Below are 16,402 nucleotides of genomic sequence, written 5' to 3' on the forward strand. Positions count from 1 at the left end.
GTATTCATTCTATAAATTTCACAGTTTTATAAACTTTTAAAGAATGGCTTTGATGGGAACTAAGGAGAAAATTTAAATGGTTCACCATTTAAGGGATTGCCAAAGGCAAGTCTGCTAGTCACACCCCATCAGTCAAACAACTAAAAAGGTTGATGCAACAAGGGCACAACTGGGCACTTTACCAAGTCAGCTTAGTCCGTTACAAATCTAAGTAATTCACATTTAATTGTACAATGTTTTTGTTCATTATTTTTGACAGGTATTGCCATTCACAGCCTGCAAGCATTATATATAATATGTATGAATGTATATGTACAGCTTCTGTGAGTATATGTTAAGCATCTCTAATAATCGTCATCTTACCAATGTAATGAATGAAGCACAATGGAACCAATAAACAGCAATCAGCAGTAACTCAGTAATACGTGACAGTCATTCAAACATATGCAGATGCCATTCTTTTTATTCACTGTTATCATACCACATTTTGTATTGTCTTTCCTTTTACTTGATACATAGTATTATCTAGGCTTTGGGGCCATAAACAGACATTCTGAATTGCACTAGTTAAATAACCCTGTTCTGGAATTAGAAAAAAGCATTTTAAGAAATAGACTGAAAAACATATAAAGCTGAACAATGCACAAAATTATAAAAGAGGAAAAAAATCATTCTTCCTAATATCAGGTTCTTTAAGAAAAAGTAGCAGCAGATTGCTCAACTTACCCAATCTGTCGGTTGGTGGAAGGTGCTTGAGTGATTACTGAGCTGGACTGGGGTGATGGCATGGCTTGTTGAATCACTATGCCGTCTTGGGTTGATAATCTTGAGTGGGGTGGCTGATGTGATGATGGTCCAACAGAAGTGTGCAATGAAATATTCTAAAAAAGTGAAGGGGCAAAAGGTGAGAAATACTACAACCTGTGCATTTACTACAAGGGAAGGGGTAGAAATAAGAAAAAACATAATGTTTGTTTCTATTATTAAAAAAAATAATGAGTAAATAGTTTACTAGCAGGAGACGAACATGAGACGAATGAGTTTGACACTTGACAGAGGCATTTTCTTGGAAACACTCTTTCAAAAAAATGGGAAGATATAATCAGGAGAATTCTTTAAAAGCACATTTAGGACTTCCTGCAATGAAGTTCCATCCTGTCCAGAGCTGGCTTCTGCCTTGCTCCTAGTGCTGCCGACATAGGTCAATCAAAACATTCAGGTCCATAATTTGTATGTTTAAAAATGTCTAATTAACCACTTCTTTATTTTGGCCTTTTCATAATTCCTTTCTCTCACTGATTGTAACAGATTTTAGTATGTGCTGCGATGTCATATACTCAAAAGAACTGCACAATTTCTCTTATTGTTCAGTTATCTGTGGTGAGAAGGCCTTTGATTTTGGGAAGGACATGGATGCTCCAACAACTGATAAAACTTACTAAACCAAATCTTATAGGACAGTGCATCCTAACAATGTATTTTGGAATTCCTGGGAGGTGAGACATATGGTCGTCCTTTGGCCTTGGAATCCCTAGAGGTTTGTTTTCACCAGCATTCTTTAAGCTAGTGGTTTTGTTTTACTGTCCTCTCTGGTCATCTGCCCATAACATCAGACTCTGACTTTTACTATTATAACTATTTTGGGCCTTAAAGACTGTGTATATTTAATATTAATGTAAGTAATTTTAATTTCTTTTTATTTGTCTATTTATTTTTATTGTTTATTTTAATTACGTAGTTATCTATTTTTTATAATTATCACTTTTTTCACTTCTTGTAAGCACTTTGCGCTACACTCTTTGTATGCAAATATACTATAATAGCCATCCCCCGCGGCTTCGCCCATATATTAGTGAAACAGGACAGTGAGGACTCCCGCCCACCTCTCTACTCCTGACGTCACTCTTCCCCCATCCCCTCGGCCTGCAGCCTCTGTCTCGGATTAGCACAAAAATATCGCTCCTGCAAGCGAACTATGATTCTTAGCGCAAAGACAGAAGTCACAAAATCAACCAGAATGTTCAAGCAAATTATAGAAAAAAAACATCTAAATCCGTTAAGCAGATCTCTCGTTTGCTAACTAAGCAGAGTTAAGGTTACGCCCTGAGGCAGACGCGTGAGTGACGAAGGCTTCCCCACCCTTCTTGCAGCCCGATGAGTCTCTCTCGGATTCGCACTAATAAATCGGTACCGCAAGCACATTTATGATACTTAGCACAATAAGAAAGTCGCAAAAATCAATGGAATGTTCAAGCAAATTGTAGAAAAAACCCAATCTAAATCCGTTAAGTAGTTCTCTTGTGAAAAGTGGACAGACATACAAACGGATCTAAAAAACTAAGAAATTTCGTGCTTGGACCAAGAAATTGTTAAAACCATTTCTTAGCAAGCACCTATGGGCCAAGGGTAACCTACATTCCAAATTTCAAGTCCCAAGTCCTCATGGTTCAGGAGATTTCGTGATGAGTGAGTCAGTGGTATGTGGCTTTTATATATATACAAGGGGGCTCCGCCCCCTGCTCGCTTCACTCGCCTACCCCCGGCGTTTTGAACCCGTGCCCGCTGGGCAGCTACGTGTCCGGATGACGCACGTTTAATACGGAGCGTTTGCCCGTGTCATTCTGGAGTTCCCCACTGGTAATACAGAGCTTCGTCCGTACTATTACGCGGTGCATTTTGGACTACTGCGGACCCCGTAGTTTTTCTCGTTTCAGTTTGTATCTTTGGTCAGTTGAGCTCATGTTTTTCAAGCTTTTGAATTCCGGTCTTCATTATCTGTAACCTGCTGACCAAGTGCGTGGCCCCCTTGTTCAACCTGTTTATGACGTTTTACTTTGCTTTCTACTCTGTCTTTAATTTCTTACCTAGCTTTATTCCGGTTTTGTTTCAATGACACTGGGTCCGTGGTGATTATATGTAAAGGAGGCAGTGTAATTTTACCCTTTTGACAACTACGTGTAAATTCATTATTTGTATTGCCAGTTGTTTCTTCTGGGAAGTTAAGTGAATGACAATGATTGCAAATGACATTCATTAATCCCAATGAATTTTCCTCAATAGTGGACTCATTATTGAAGGCGTTGTCAGCCAACTGGCGTAAGCATTTAGCAGGTGTCTGGCGTTGATGTCCGCGACGGGCATGTTTTGCTTGTGGCGTCTGACTGACGCGTTGTTGCATGTACATTATTTGTGACGCGCTATTTTGTAGTTTTAATTGATTTGCCACCGCTTTGCGAAATAAGGAGGATCGCACTCACTGTTAATATGTATCCTTTTCTGCAGTTGAACGGTTAATAGTGCTTTATTGTAAGGAGATACACCTATGCTCACACCTATGCTGCCTAGTGTGAAGGTGTTCAGATGACGTATGTTTAATATGGACGTTTCCTTTAGAAATGTGGTTTTGGGTGTCACTTCTTATTGAGGGGGGGGGGGGGGTTGAGGATTGTTGTTGCGCGAGCGTCTTCTTTCTTTTTGTGTCCCATGGGCTTGACACCTACGCCGACACCCATGCTGCCTAGTGTGAAGGTGTCGACGTTCACTTTAGAATATGTGGCTTTGGGTGTCACTTCTTATGGATGTGTGGGGGGGATTGTTGTTGCGCGAGCGTCTTCTTTCTTTTTGTGTTCCTGTGTCTTGTTTGAATCCCCCTCTTTGTGTGTGTCCCGTCCCTTGCTTGTAGGGTCTGTGGGGTGGTTTTGTGTTCTTTTTTATTGTCTTCCATGGGCTTGTTGAATCCCCCTCTTGGTGTGTGTCCCGTCCCGTGCCTGTAGGGGGGGGTGGGGGGGGGTGGTCGTGCCTTGCCGTTGTGCGCTCGTCTGTTCTTTTTTTTTGTTGTGTTTAGTTTCGTGTGCAATGTGTTTTGTGCTTTGCCCGCGGTTGAGTACTTTTTTATGTGCCTTTTCCTTTTTTCGGTGCTTGTGTGACTCCTTTTTGTATGTGCTCACTCCTTTTTTCTGTGGTCTTGTCCGCCACTCGCGGCCCCTCATCCGCCTTTGTCGCCCTCTTTTGTCCGCCTTTCTCCGACTCTCGCGGACTCTTTTTGCGCCTGCGCCTCTCGCGGACCCTCATCCGCCTCTCTCGCCCTCTTTTGTCCGCCTTTCTCGGCTCCTCAGCCGACTCTCGCGGACTCTTTTTGCGCCTGCGCAGTACGTCTTTTTGCAGCTACGGCCCATGGCCGGATGTGCCTGCGTCCATCATCCGGTTTAGCATTCTCGGTTAGTAATATAGAATAGATGCACTTATCAGCCATAGTATTAAAACCACTGACAGGTAAAGTGAATGAAATTGATTATCTCGTTATAATACCACCTGTTAAGCTGTGGGATATATGAGGCAGCAAGAGAACAGTCAGTTCTTGAAGGTGATGTATTGGAAGTATGAAAAGCGTAAGGATCTGAGAAACTTTGACAAGGGCTAAATTGAGATAGCTAGAGAATTCGATCAGAAACTTCCAGAATGGCAGGTCTTGAGGGAATTGGGGAAAGAATGCATTATGAGGGTCTTGAGGGAAGAATGCATTATGGGAAGAAGACTAGCTGGCAGAAGCAATATGATGCTTTGAGCAATGTTCTGCTGGGAAACCTTGGGTCCAGGCATTCACCTCCAAAGACCTACAAGAACATCTTGCTGCAGATGGTGTATCTGTACATCATTCTACAATTCAGCGCAATTTGCACATAGAACATCTATATGGCAGGGTGATGAGAAAGAAGCCCTTTCTGCACTCACGCCACAAACAGAGTCGCTTGTTGTATGCAAATACTCATTTAGACAAGCCAGATTCATTTTGGAACAAAGTGCTTTGGACTGATGACAAAAAAATTGAGTTATTTGATCATAACAAAAAGCACTTTGCATGATGGAAGAAAAACACCGCATTCCAAGAAAAACACCTGCTACCTACTGTCAAATTTGGTGGAGGTTCCATCATGCTGTGGGGCTGTGTGGCTAGTTCAGAGACTGGGGCCCTTATTAAAGTCGACGGTCAATGAATTCAACCCAATATCAACAAATTCTTCAGGATAATGTTCAAGCATCAGTCACAAAGTTGAAGTTTCACAGGGATTGGATATTCCAACAAGACAATGACCCAAAACACAGTTCGAAATCTACAAAGGCATTCATGCAGAGGAAGAAGTACAATGTTCTGGAATGGCCGTCACAGTCCCCTGACTTGAACATCATCGAAAATCTATGGGATGATTTGAAGCAGGCGGCCCATGCTCGACAGCCATCAAATTTAACTGAACTGGAGAGATTTTGTATGGAAAAATTGTCAAACATACCTCCATCCAGAATCCAGACACTCATCAAAGGCTATAGAAGGCTTCTAGAGGTTGTTATATTTGCAAAAGGAGGCTCAACTAAGTATTGATGTAATATCTCTGTTGGGGTGCCCAAATTTATACACCTGTCTAATTTTGTTATGATGCATATTGCATATTTTCTGTTAATCCAATAAACTTAATGTCACTGCTGAAATACTACTGTTTCCATAAGGCATGTCATATATTAAAAGGAAGTTGCAACTTTGAAAGCTCAGCCAATGATAAACAAAAATCCAAAGAATTAAGAGGGGTTCCCAAACTTTTTCATATGACTGTATACTGTACCTACTATCTAAAGATTGTTAACGACCACGTACACCCCTTCATGGCAACGGTATTCCCTGATGGCAATGACCTATTTCAGCAGGACAGATAATGTGCCCTATCACACTGCAAATATTGTTCAGAAATGATCTGAGGAACATGAAGAGGAGTTCAAGGTTTTGACATGGCAACCAAATTCCCCAGATTTCAATCATCTGTAGGATGTACTAGAAAAACAAAACCAACCCATGATGGCCTCACCTTGCAACTTACAGGACTTAGAGTACCAGATACCACAGGACACCTTCAGAGGTCATGTAAAGTCCATGCCTCGAAGGATCAGAACTCTTTTGGCAGGTAGTTTTAAAGTTGTGGCAGATCAGTGTTATTAAATATTGTATAACTCTGTTTGCATGATTTATATAAAGCATGATTGAAATCAGTTTTTAAATTTGCAAGTGCTTTATAAACAAAAACAGAATAATGCATTTTTCAAAAATGTAGCTTTTTAAGTAAAGAACAGTTTAATGCATTGTTTTAATGTTGTTAAAACAATACTCAGGCCATACAGTAGTTGTGGAAAGAAAAACATCAAATGACATTTCTTTGGGAAATCCTGTTCTATTAGATATACTAAATGTTTTAAATCATAAGTAGTTTGTTAATTTAAAGGTGATGTCATCTTCCTCTAAAGAAAGAAGATGGATTTAAAGGTAATTTCCACACTTATATAGGAAGATCTGTACATAGCAGCATGTTTTTATAAAAAACATATTTTTTATAATTTGGAGCCACTGTTTTCTTTTTAAATTTAGGTATAGCTGACATTTTGTCCAATTACGAAACAAATTAATTTGTCCAGTGAACCTGTCTATACGGTAATCAAACCTCTTGTTCAAAGTTTCTCATTGTTCAAAGTTTCTCACAATAAGCCCATGAGCTGCTTTGTTACTGCTGTGCATTAACAATTTGTAATTCCAGTTAACAGAATAAAGCATAGATGTGTAGGAATATTTCTGATTAACACATGGCTTACATTAAGTCACAAAATCACATAAGCAGGTGTTGTGATGTGATATTTTACATATAAGTTGATGAATATTTTGTATGTCTTTATTTGTAACTTAGGCAAAACTAAGTCAGGAAAGTGAATTTTATGACAGAGTTGGTGGAAGTGCCTGAAACAAGTTTGGTAAATGTTTCTCTGAAGTCTCTCAACCCCCACACAAAGCCAGGCTGCCTAACTGCCAACCTTTACCTTAACATATGGTTTTGGGGGATGGCAGGTGTTAAGATGTTCTTTGCCCCATTGGTATGAAGCATGGCTGTTTGGAATTGGCTTGTATCAAAAAGCCTTTAAGTACGATGACGCCCTATTGGCTCTAGGGGTTGGACAGAAAATCTAGAAATTTGCTCACTCCCTCACCAAACTGGATGAATGACCATCTCACACCACTGAAAAGGACAACACAATGAAGAACACAGCTCGGCAGCCATATTGAGACAGGCAATGCGGCCTGTTCTGAAGAAAGCTGACCACAAATGATGCCTTAACTAGAGACATTTTAAGTAACTAACAAGTCTGTGAGCTGCCTGAAACTACACATCACCATTTATCAGGTTGTATGGTTGCCAATATTCAAATGTACTTTGCATATTGTTATTATTTATGAATATTACCAATAATACGTTGTTTAAATTGTAACTTAACTCCTGCTTGTCTTTTACTACACCTAATTGCCTGATGTTATAGATGTAGAAGGGAAGGTGGGGAGAAGTTATATGGTACAATACCTTATAAACAGTATTAAATCTGGGAGATTTGAGGCATTCTGACAAAGGCTACTTATTAATAATACAAAAGGGGAAAGTAAAGCAAAATATTACTCTACCAAGGCAAAACAGCAGGTGTGAAAACATTTAACTGAACTTTAATAAAAATACTTAAATAAAGATCAATACACAAACTGCAGTTCAGTAAAAACCCCAGTATAATGCAAAAGACAATCTGAAAAAAACACAATATACAGTACAGAATAGACAGCTGTTAAATGATTGTTTGATTAATCAAAGGTAAAAAGGTTCACTAACAACTATATCACCGTTGTGAAAAAGCAATTACCCCCCAAACTTAAAACTTATCAAACACTTCCGATAACAAGAGATCAGTCATTAGCATCGCTGTGGAGAAATTCTTTCCCACTCTTCTCTGCATAATTGTTTTTAATTCAGCAACACTGGACGTTTCTCATCTATGAACTGTCCATTTAGGGTCCTATGTGCATTCAGTTTTTTTCCTAAAATAATGATAGTATATTGACCACATTCATGGAAAAGGTTCATTGCTCCAGAATCCAGACTCTCCATTTATTCTGCGTAAAATAAAATAAATTCCACCCATTCTTCTTTTAAATGCAGTAACCTTTATATACTGGTTTGTTTGTTTGCAAGTTAAATTTTTGGATGGAAAAATTATACAAATCTTAACTGTAGTGAACAAAATAAAAGTGACATTCCTAAAAAATTCACAGAAGCCCATTAGATTAAGAATACACCTTGATTTAACAGTTTTACAGTACATCATAACATTTTTTGTACATAAACAATTACAAAAGAATGAAAAAGTTCATTCAGTATGAATGATATAATAAGGGTTATTACTAATCCATATGCTATTAAGTGTTACTAAGTATTACTCACATTTTAACTTACTACATAAAGTACATAAAAGACAAAGTAATAACAAAACTAACTCCTACAATTTAGCTGCTGCACAAGTTCTCTCTTGCTTATCCATCTTTTTGGTGAATCACTAACCTATTATTTTAATTCAAAGATATATTCCAAACCTTTAGTCTTCAATTGTTCACTGCTTACATCCATTCTTTGTTCTTTATATAGAATTCTTCTAATGGATTACTACAGTTTATTATTGTAATTCTATAACTGCTATTACCAGATGGTATTAAATGAAGCAAAAAATGTTATCAAGTGTCTGAAAGCTAGCCTGAGGTTTTTAGTGAAAAGGGGTTCTCACTACTCTGAAGTTCACCTGAAACCCAAGGTCTGCAAGTTATCAGGCCCTAGGCTGCCTTTGATATTATTAGGTGAGATAAAAGACCTGCAGACAGCTGACATTCACTGTTCAACAGTGTTCAGCTGAAAATAATCACAACGGACACACATACACCCGAGAGACTTTGGTAGTAACATTCTTTCCAGGTCTTTGATATTATTCATTAGTAGGGCCTCTCACAAATTTTGGTCTTATTTGAATACTGGCCTGCTTTAGTCAATGGGTGGGCCTCTCTGGCAGCATCTTAAATCGGTTTCAAGCTTACTTAACAGGTAGACAATTCTTTGTTAGTTCTGGTGGTACTTTGGAGACCAATGATATTGTATATAACGTACCACAAGGATCTATTCTAGGTTGGCTGCTCTTTTCAATCTTCATGCTTCCATTAGATAAGCTTTCTCAAAGTACTGGGTGAGCTACCACAGGTATGCAGACAACACAAAGTTTTATTTATCTGTAGTGCCTGATGACCCTGATGCTCTTGGCTCACTGATCCAATGTCTTACCGGTATTTCCAAATGGATGAGCAGTAACTTTCTCAAACTACATAAGGAAAAAAACAGAAATCTTAGTGATTGGCAAGCATGTATATGGCAAGGATATTAGAAATAAACTCCCTTTGGTTAAAAATCAAGGCAGAGGTAAAGGATTTTTGACTCTGAGCTAAACTTTAAATCACATATTAACCAGATTACGAGGACTGCATTTTTTCACTTGACTTTAAAATACTACTAACCCTCTTTAATAAAACCCCTGTGTGCGTCCATGTGTCCATGTGTGTGTGTGTCTTCTGGTGAAGTGCACATACGCGGGGCACTCTTTAATAAAGGACATCATTGCTGGGGAGAGTGCTGAATGGGTAGTCGCGGCCAAGGCGGAAGTACAGGGAAGGGCGGAATGAGTGGCAGAGTCACCGGCCTCTAGCAGATGCTTCAAAGGCCGCCTGACACGTCACATAAGACAGAGTGGGCGGGACCTATAAAATATCGCACGGCCGATCCAATCGGATTTCGGTAAATGAGGTAAGCAACATCTCCTGGAAGAATGGTCAGCTCAGCAAGTAAACATCAACAAAAGAAAGGCTGAAAGACAAAGAAAAATACAAGCAAATAGATCAATTTTAGAAAAAGAAAATGAGCGTCAGAAAAACGCTAAAAGAGAAAAACTCAGAAGAGCAAATAGATCTATAGAAGAACAGGAAAATGAACATAAAAAAAATTCTCAAAGAGAAAGACAAAGACGAGCAAATAGATCTATTGAAAAAGAGGAAAATGAGCGTCAGAAAAATGCCAAAACACACAGAGCTAAAGCTAAAATAAAAAGAAGCAGGATAAGAGATCTTCAAACAGACACAACACATCAATCAACAGCCACAGAGGAGAGGATAAAAGTAATATTAATTATACTTACTGTATTGTAATATACGTTTCTATTTTATTTTTATTATTATTTTACATTTAATATAGACTGTACCTAATAATGTTTATGCACTACTGTTCTAGCGCCCGTTATTGTAACGGGCTTAATGTCTAGTGGTTTATAAAGCGTTAAATAAACTTGCTCTGTCCTATATTTTGGAAGGCCTGTCCCTCTACACTCCAAGGCGTAACATTAGATCTTCGATTGGAGATCTGCTTATAATTCCAAGAGCCCAACTGTACTAATCCCCACTATTCTCTGCTGTTTTTTCCGGTTCTTCTGTGGTGGCAATCTGTGCCACCACCACCTCATCAAGGCACCATGCAGCCCCCTGAGATGATGGAATGAAGGCGGTATCCCATCTGGCCATGGGATCAACTTCATCAAATCCTATCATGTGAAACATGAAAACAAAGATGACCGATTTAGGAACATTTATGTTAGGTAGAATGCCCAGTGGGATTTGGGCGGTCTTTTGGCCTTGGAGCCGCTACAGATCTTATTTTTTTTTTCCAGCCTACCTGGAGTTTTTTTTCTTTGATCTATCCTCCCAACCATTTGACCTTACTTTGTTTTGTTGTTACCTATTCTTTAATATTATTGCCTTATCTTATTTTTTTATTTTCTTATAACTTTCTCTTTGTCATCTTATAATGCACTTGGAGCTACATGTGTTATATAAATTAATGATGTTTCGAAACTGTCAGAGGCTATATAAAATGTAAAATGTTAATATTTTAGCTTGGGAGTAAGAATTAACCACATAGCAGATTAGCTGCCACAGGTGTCTTCAAGACAGGAATCAGCCAAACTTTTCCCTGCAGCAGAGGCTAATGTTCAAAAATTTTAATGAGCATCCTGAAGGCAGACCACTATCCTTGTACCCAGAGTGTGGGCAAATTAAGTTTTCTTAAACAAGATTGCTCAGAAAACCCCAGGGATATTTGCTTTTAAATGTTCTTTTAAATGTATTAGCTTTCACAAATAAAATGTAAAATGCAACTATTGGTGGTCCTACCAGCGCATTTACATGACATTTAACTCTTGTCACACACATACGAGTAGGAGGCAGCTGAAGGAAGGTCTTAAGTAATGGTAATACCACATCCGACCAGGGGGCGGCGGGGTGCACTAACTGTCTTTCTCAGTTCCCTGCAGACCGTTCCTTAGATATCCTGCCAGGTTCCAGTACCTCAGAAGACGCCACTTCCAGGTCCGGGGCCCTCGATGACATCACTTCTGGGCCCGGGGCCCTCAATGACGTCACTTCCTATATGGGCCTTTAAAGCCAGCCATCTTACCACCAAGAAAATCAGTTCTGTTTTAGACTCAGTATTGCGAACATTTCTGTCAATTTAAAAACCTTTTGCAGCCAGGGATATTATACTGGTGGCTGCCCCAAACCTTTTTATGATGTCTGGTCTGTGTTTGTAACACACTCTTTATTGTGATTTTTAAAGACATCAGAGCATTATGCCAAAGGAGAATTCCAAAAGATTACTTGTGCATGTAAACACAGTAAGGAACCAGGTTTCTGCCTAAACCGGGTTACTCAATTATAATCCCGAGTATGTGTGCACATGTAAACACAGTGGCTGAAACAGTTTCACCAGGTAATTTACTTTGCAAATTGTGAAGCATAAAGTTATGGCCCTAAGCTAAACACCATCCAATTGATGAAGGACTATCAATAAAAAACATTTTTTTTTACCTAAAGTAGACGTTTATTTGTTTGTACAGGTAAACAATTAATCAGAAGTTTATGGATGATGCCCATGGCCACAAATTAAAAGAAGAATTTAATAAACATAATCCAATTTTAGGGTTCTAAAAAGGCTAAGCTTTTCAAGTTAGCATTTAATAAAATGTAGCACCCTGTCCTGGTCAGTTCTCAAGTCCACTGCAGGCCACAGTTATGCAAATACCAAAATTCATATACCAATTTGTCAATTGTCTAACCCAGCTCCCTGCTTCATATAGCTATCAGGCAGCTGTGATAACGACTGCTCCAACCATACTAAATGTATATATACTATATTCACAAACTATACATGTACTGTGTATACATTTTATAAACAAAAGAAAATGTTCCACTGTCAGCTCAGAAACTACTTTTTTGTTAAGAGAACAAATAAAAAAAAAACAATAATGAAGCACAATTCAGTCAAAGATATCAGTCAATGCAGTAACAGTACTACAGACAATGCTTTCCAAACACTCTGTCAAATATAACATTCAAGCATCTTCCCCTAACTGATTCAGAGAGCTATATAACAAGAAAGCCCAGTCTGATGTAGTTCTTCATATATATTAAAACAGCAGAAACCATTTACCAAAGACATAGACACAGGCACGGATGGCTTCGAGGAGATTCTGGTCCACCGTCCGGCGTCTCAGGAGGGGGAAGCAGTGCAGTGTCAACACTGTATATGGTGGGGATGGTGCACTGCTGACCTCAACTCGGGATGTTGTGGGTGGGTGGGGGGAGTACTTCGAAGACCTCCTCAATCCCACTAATATGCCTTCCAATGAGGAAGCAGAGCCTGGGGACTCAGAGGTGGGCTCCCCCATCTCTGGGACTGAGGTCACCGAGGTGGTCAAAAAACTCCTTGGTGGCAGGGCCCCGGGGGTGGATGAGATACGCCCGGAGTTCCTCAAGGCTCTGGATGTTGTAGGGCTGTCTTGGTTGACACGTCTCTGCAACATCACATGGACATCAGGGACAGTGCCTCTGGATTGGCACACCGGGGTGGTGGTGGTCCCACTCTTTAAGAAGGGGGACCGGAGGGTGTGTTCCAACTACAGAGGGATCACACTCCTCAGCCTCCCTGGAAAAGTCTATTCGGGGGTCCTGGAGAGGAGGATCCGTCGGATAGTCGAACCTCGGATTCAGGAGGAACAGTGTGGTTTTCGTCCTGGTCGCGGAACAGTGGACCAGCTCTACACCCTTAGCAGAGTCCTGGAGGGTGCATGGGAGTTCGCCCAACCAGTGTACATGTGTTTTGTGGACTTGGACCATGTCCCTCGGGGAATCCTGTGGGGGGTGCTCCGGGAGTATGGGGTACCAGACCCCTTGATAAGGGCTGTCCGGTCCCTGTACAACCGGTGTCAGAGCTTGGTCCGCATTGCCGGCAGTAAGTCAAACCCGTTTCCAGTGAGAGTTGGACTCCGCCAGGGCTGCCCTTTGTCACCAATTCTGTTCATAACTTTTATGGACAGAATTTCTAGGCGCAGCCAGGGTGTTGAGGGGGTCCGGTTTGGTGGACTCAGGATTGGGTCACTGCTTTTTGCAGATGATGTTGTCCTGTTTGCTTCATCAGGCCGTGATCTTCAGCTCTCTCTGGATCGGTTCGCAGCCGAGTGTGAAGTGGCTGGGATGGGAATCAGCACCTCCAAATCCGAGACCATGGTCCTCAGCCGGAAAAGGGTGGAGTGCCCTCTCAGGGTTGGGAGCAAGAGCCTACCTCAAGTGGAGGAGTTCAAGTATCTCGGGGTCTTGTTCACGAGTGAGGGAAGAATGGAACGTGAGATCGACAGGCGGATCGGTGCGGCATCCGCAGTGATGCGGGCTCTGCATCGGTCTGTTGTGGTGAAAAAGGAGCTGAGCCGTAAGGCAAAGCTCTCAATTTACCAGTCGATCTATGTTCCTACCCTCACCTATGGTCATGAGCAATGGGTAGTGACCGAAAGAACGAGATCGCGAATACAAGCGGCTGAAATGAGTTTCCTCCGTAGGGTGTCTGGGCTCTCCCTTAAAGATAGGGTGAGAAGCTCAGTCATCCGGGAGGGGCTCAGAGTAGAGCCGCTGCTCCTCCGCATCGACAGGAGTCAGATGAGGTGGCTCGGGCATCTGATTAGGATGCCTCCTGGACGCCTCCCTGGTGAGGTGTTCCGGGCACGTCCAACCGGGAGGAGGCCCCGGGGAAGACCCAGGACATGCTGGAGGGACTATGTATCCCTGCTGGCCTGGGAACGCCTTGGGATTCTCCAGGAAGAGCTAGAAGAAGTGGCCGGAGAGAGGGAAGTCTGAGCATCTCTGCTCAAGCTGCTGCCCCCGCGACCCGACCTCGGATAAGTGGAAGAAAATGGATGGATGGATGGATGGATGGATAGACACAGAATTAATAAAGATGCCAACTGAAATGTTTATGACTATGTTCAGAAATATTCTGGCCAAAACAGGATATTGCTTGAAAATCTGGAATACCACAACAGATAATTAATTAGAGTTTTATTTAATGCTCTCTATTAAGCCACGAATAATGGACATAGCAAGATATTTTCAGATAAAGCGAAAACACCAATCTGGAGAGAGTTAGTCTGAAAACACTCATAAAACCAGCTACATGCTGATAGAGATTTTTTAACACAAGCAGAAAGACAGCAATGTTAAGAGTAGAAAAATGAACTGTAGTTGGCAAACTAAAAAAATCATGTCATTCTTAGGTGCATTCATATATAATACCCAAGCCTATGTCTGTCTGTCTGCATGAAAAAACTTGGCCCCACGTGAACCAGTTTTGTTGAGATGGGGCACACTCTGAGAAATTTGTCGAGACAGTTCAATTTTCATTCAAATATCACGAACAGATTCTGGTGTACAAAGTTTTAAAATTTCCAGTTCCCACTGAAAAGCATTAGCTAATTTGCAAACTCATCCTTCTTAAAAAAGTGACAAAAAAGTCACTTGTCTAAATAAACAGAAGGGAAAAGCAATTTTGTAAGCATATATAAGACTTAATTGAATGAACAATATTCTCTGCAAATTATTATTGTACAGAACCAACATTATCAACCCAATACATCACACTTCCATCACTACTTGAATGGATTCAGCAGTGTAGGAATTTAACAGCAACATCTGATGGGATGTAATGGGTTACAAAATAAAAATGATTGAAAAAGCAAATGGCTGATAAAGATGATTAACTGAACCTCAGGAGTCTTCCAGTTAATTGGTATCTTGACAGAGCAATGTTTTAAAAGTATTGGAAGTGTATGTGGATAAATCAATAAACATATTAATAGCGTGAAGGGAAAAAAGAGGGCAAACCTTTTCAATAATGGCCCTGTATAAGATCTACTATTAAAACAGACATGAAGTTAGAAGAGATATAGTAAAGTTAGAAGAGATATAGTGCATTGGAAATAAACAATAGAAAATCAAAACACAAGACAATTTTTAACTAATGTATTTTTGAAAAAAAATTACATAACATTGCAAACTGTGGTAAATTAAACATTGAACCACAGCGTTATATTATGCTAAAATATATGTCACTAAATGCCCATGAATGCTTAACAAATATGTGATATGCTAATGATACTACAAAGTGTGATCATGTACAAAACTGAGACAAAAACAGGAGCACTAGCTTAGAACTATAAAAAATGTATGTATAGTATTTCCAGAATATAATTCCAGTTTGAAATATTGTGTATCTTTCCAAAACATAATTCCAATATGACCTATTGTGTATATATAATAAATAAAATAAATACATACATGGAAGAACAGATTGCCTGGTTATAATGTAGGATGTAAAATGGCAAAATTTAAGAGAAGAAAATGGTTGGGCAGATATAACATTATTTTCCTCATAAGCAAAATGATAAAATTCAAACTGAACATTACTTTAATGTTAAAGGATATATACATAATATTGAACCAAGATCTGAATGCAAAGCAATACTTTGGTTAATATTGCTGCCTTACAGTTCTAAGGACATGGGACAGAATTCCACCTCAAACATTATCTAGTATTTGCATGCCCTCCCTTTATCTGCATGGGTTACTCAAGCTATTCTGCCTTCCTCCTATTTCTGAAAATGGTTAACTGGCGACTCAGATGGAGTAGAAATATGTTATATGATAAACAGGATCCCATTCAATGTTAGTTCCTTCCTTGCAATCAGCTCTAGCTCCTTGCAATCCTGTGGTAAAACAAGCTGATCCAGAAAATGGAGGGACAAATATTTGACATTAGGCTGTCAAATTTCTTTTAAGGTTTGTCATTAGAAAAACTCTATGCAACTACAAGAAGGTTAAAAGAGGATCAAAGGGATTTTCAGTTCATTTCATCAAACTGAAATTTAAACAGCCGAATATATATTCAAAATATCTCTGCAGGGTATGTTGCATTCATTAAAATATGAAGGTTGTAGTAATGATAATAAAGTTTAATTTTTCATGCCTATACTATAGCTACTTGACAAAACAACATACTTTAAGGGAACATTATTACACAGACTGTATACCAATATATCAAGCTACACTGCTTTTAAAATTTGGGAGGATACAGCAGGATAATGT

General features: G+C 39.7%; 2 protein-coding genes across 5 annotated transcripts in view; both read right to left on the reverse strand.

Annotated features, from left to right (window-relative positions):
• Positions 1-16,402, reverse strand: part of tax1bp1b (Tax1 (human T-cell leukemia virus type I) binding protein 1b) — a 1,153,251-nt gene that overhangs the window by 486,278 nt on the left and 650,571 nt on the right. The window lies entirely within an intron of this gene.
• Positions 1-16,402, reverse strand: part of creb5b (cAMP responsive element binding protein 5b) — a 403,670-nt gene that overhangs the window by 259,490 nt on the left and 127,778 nt on the right. For all 4 annotated transcript variants that reach the window (XM_051935766.1, XM_028818224.2, XM_028818226.2 and 1 more), the window contains one exon: positions 727-881. In XM_051935766.1, the coding sequence (XP_051791726.1) occupies positions 727-881 (155 nt within the window). The remainder of the gene's footprint in view (positions 1-726; positions 882-16,402) is intronic.

The sequence above is a fragment of the Erpetoichthys calabaricus genome, chromosome 13 (assembly GCF_900747795.2).
Source record: "Erpetoichthys calabaricus chromosome 13, fErpCal1.3, whole genome shotgun sequence".
Taxonomy (NCBI): Eukaryota; Metazoa; Chordata; class Cladistia; order Polypteriformes; family Polypteridae; genus Erpetoichthys; species Erpetoichthys calabaricus.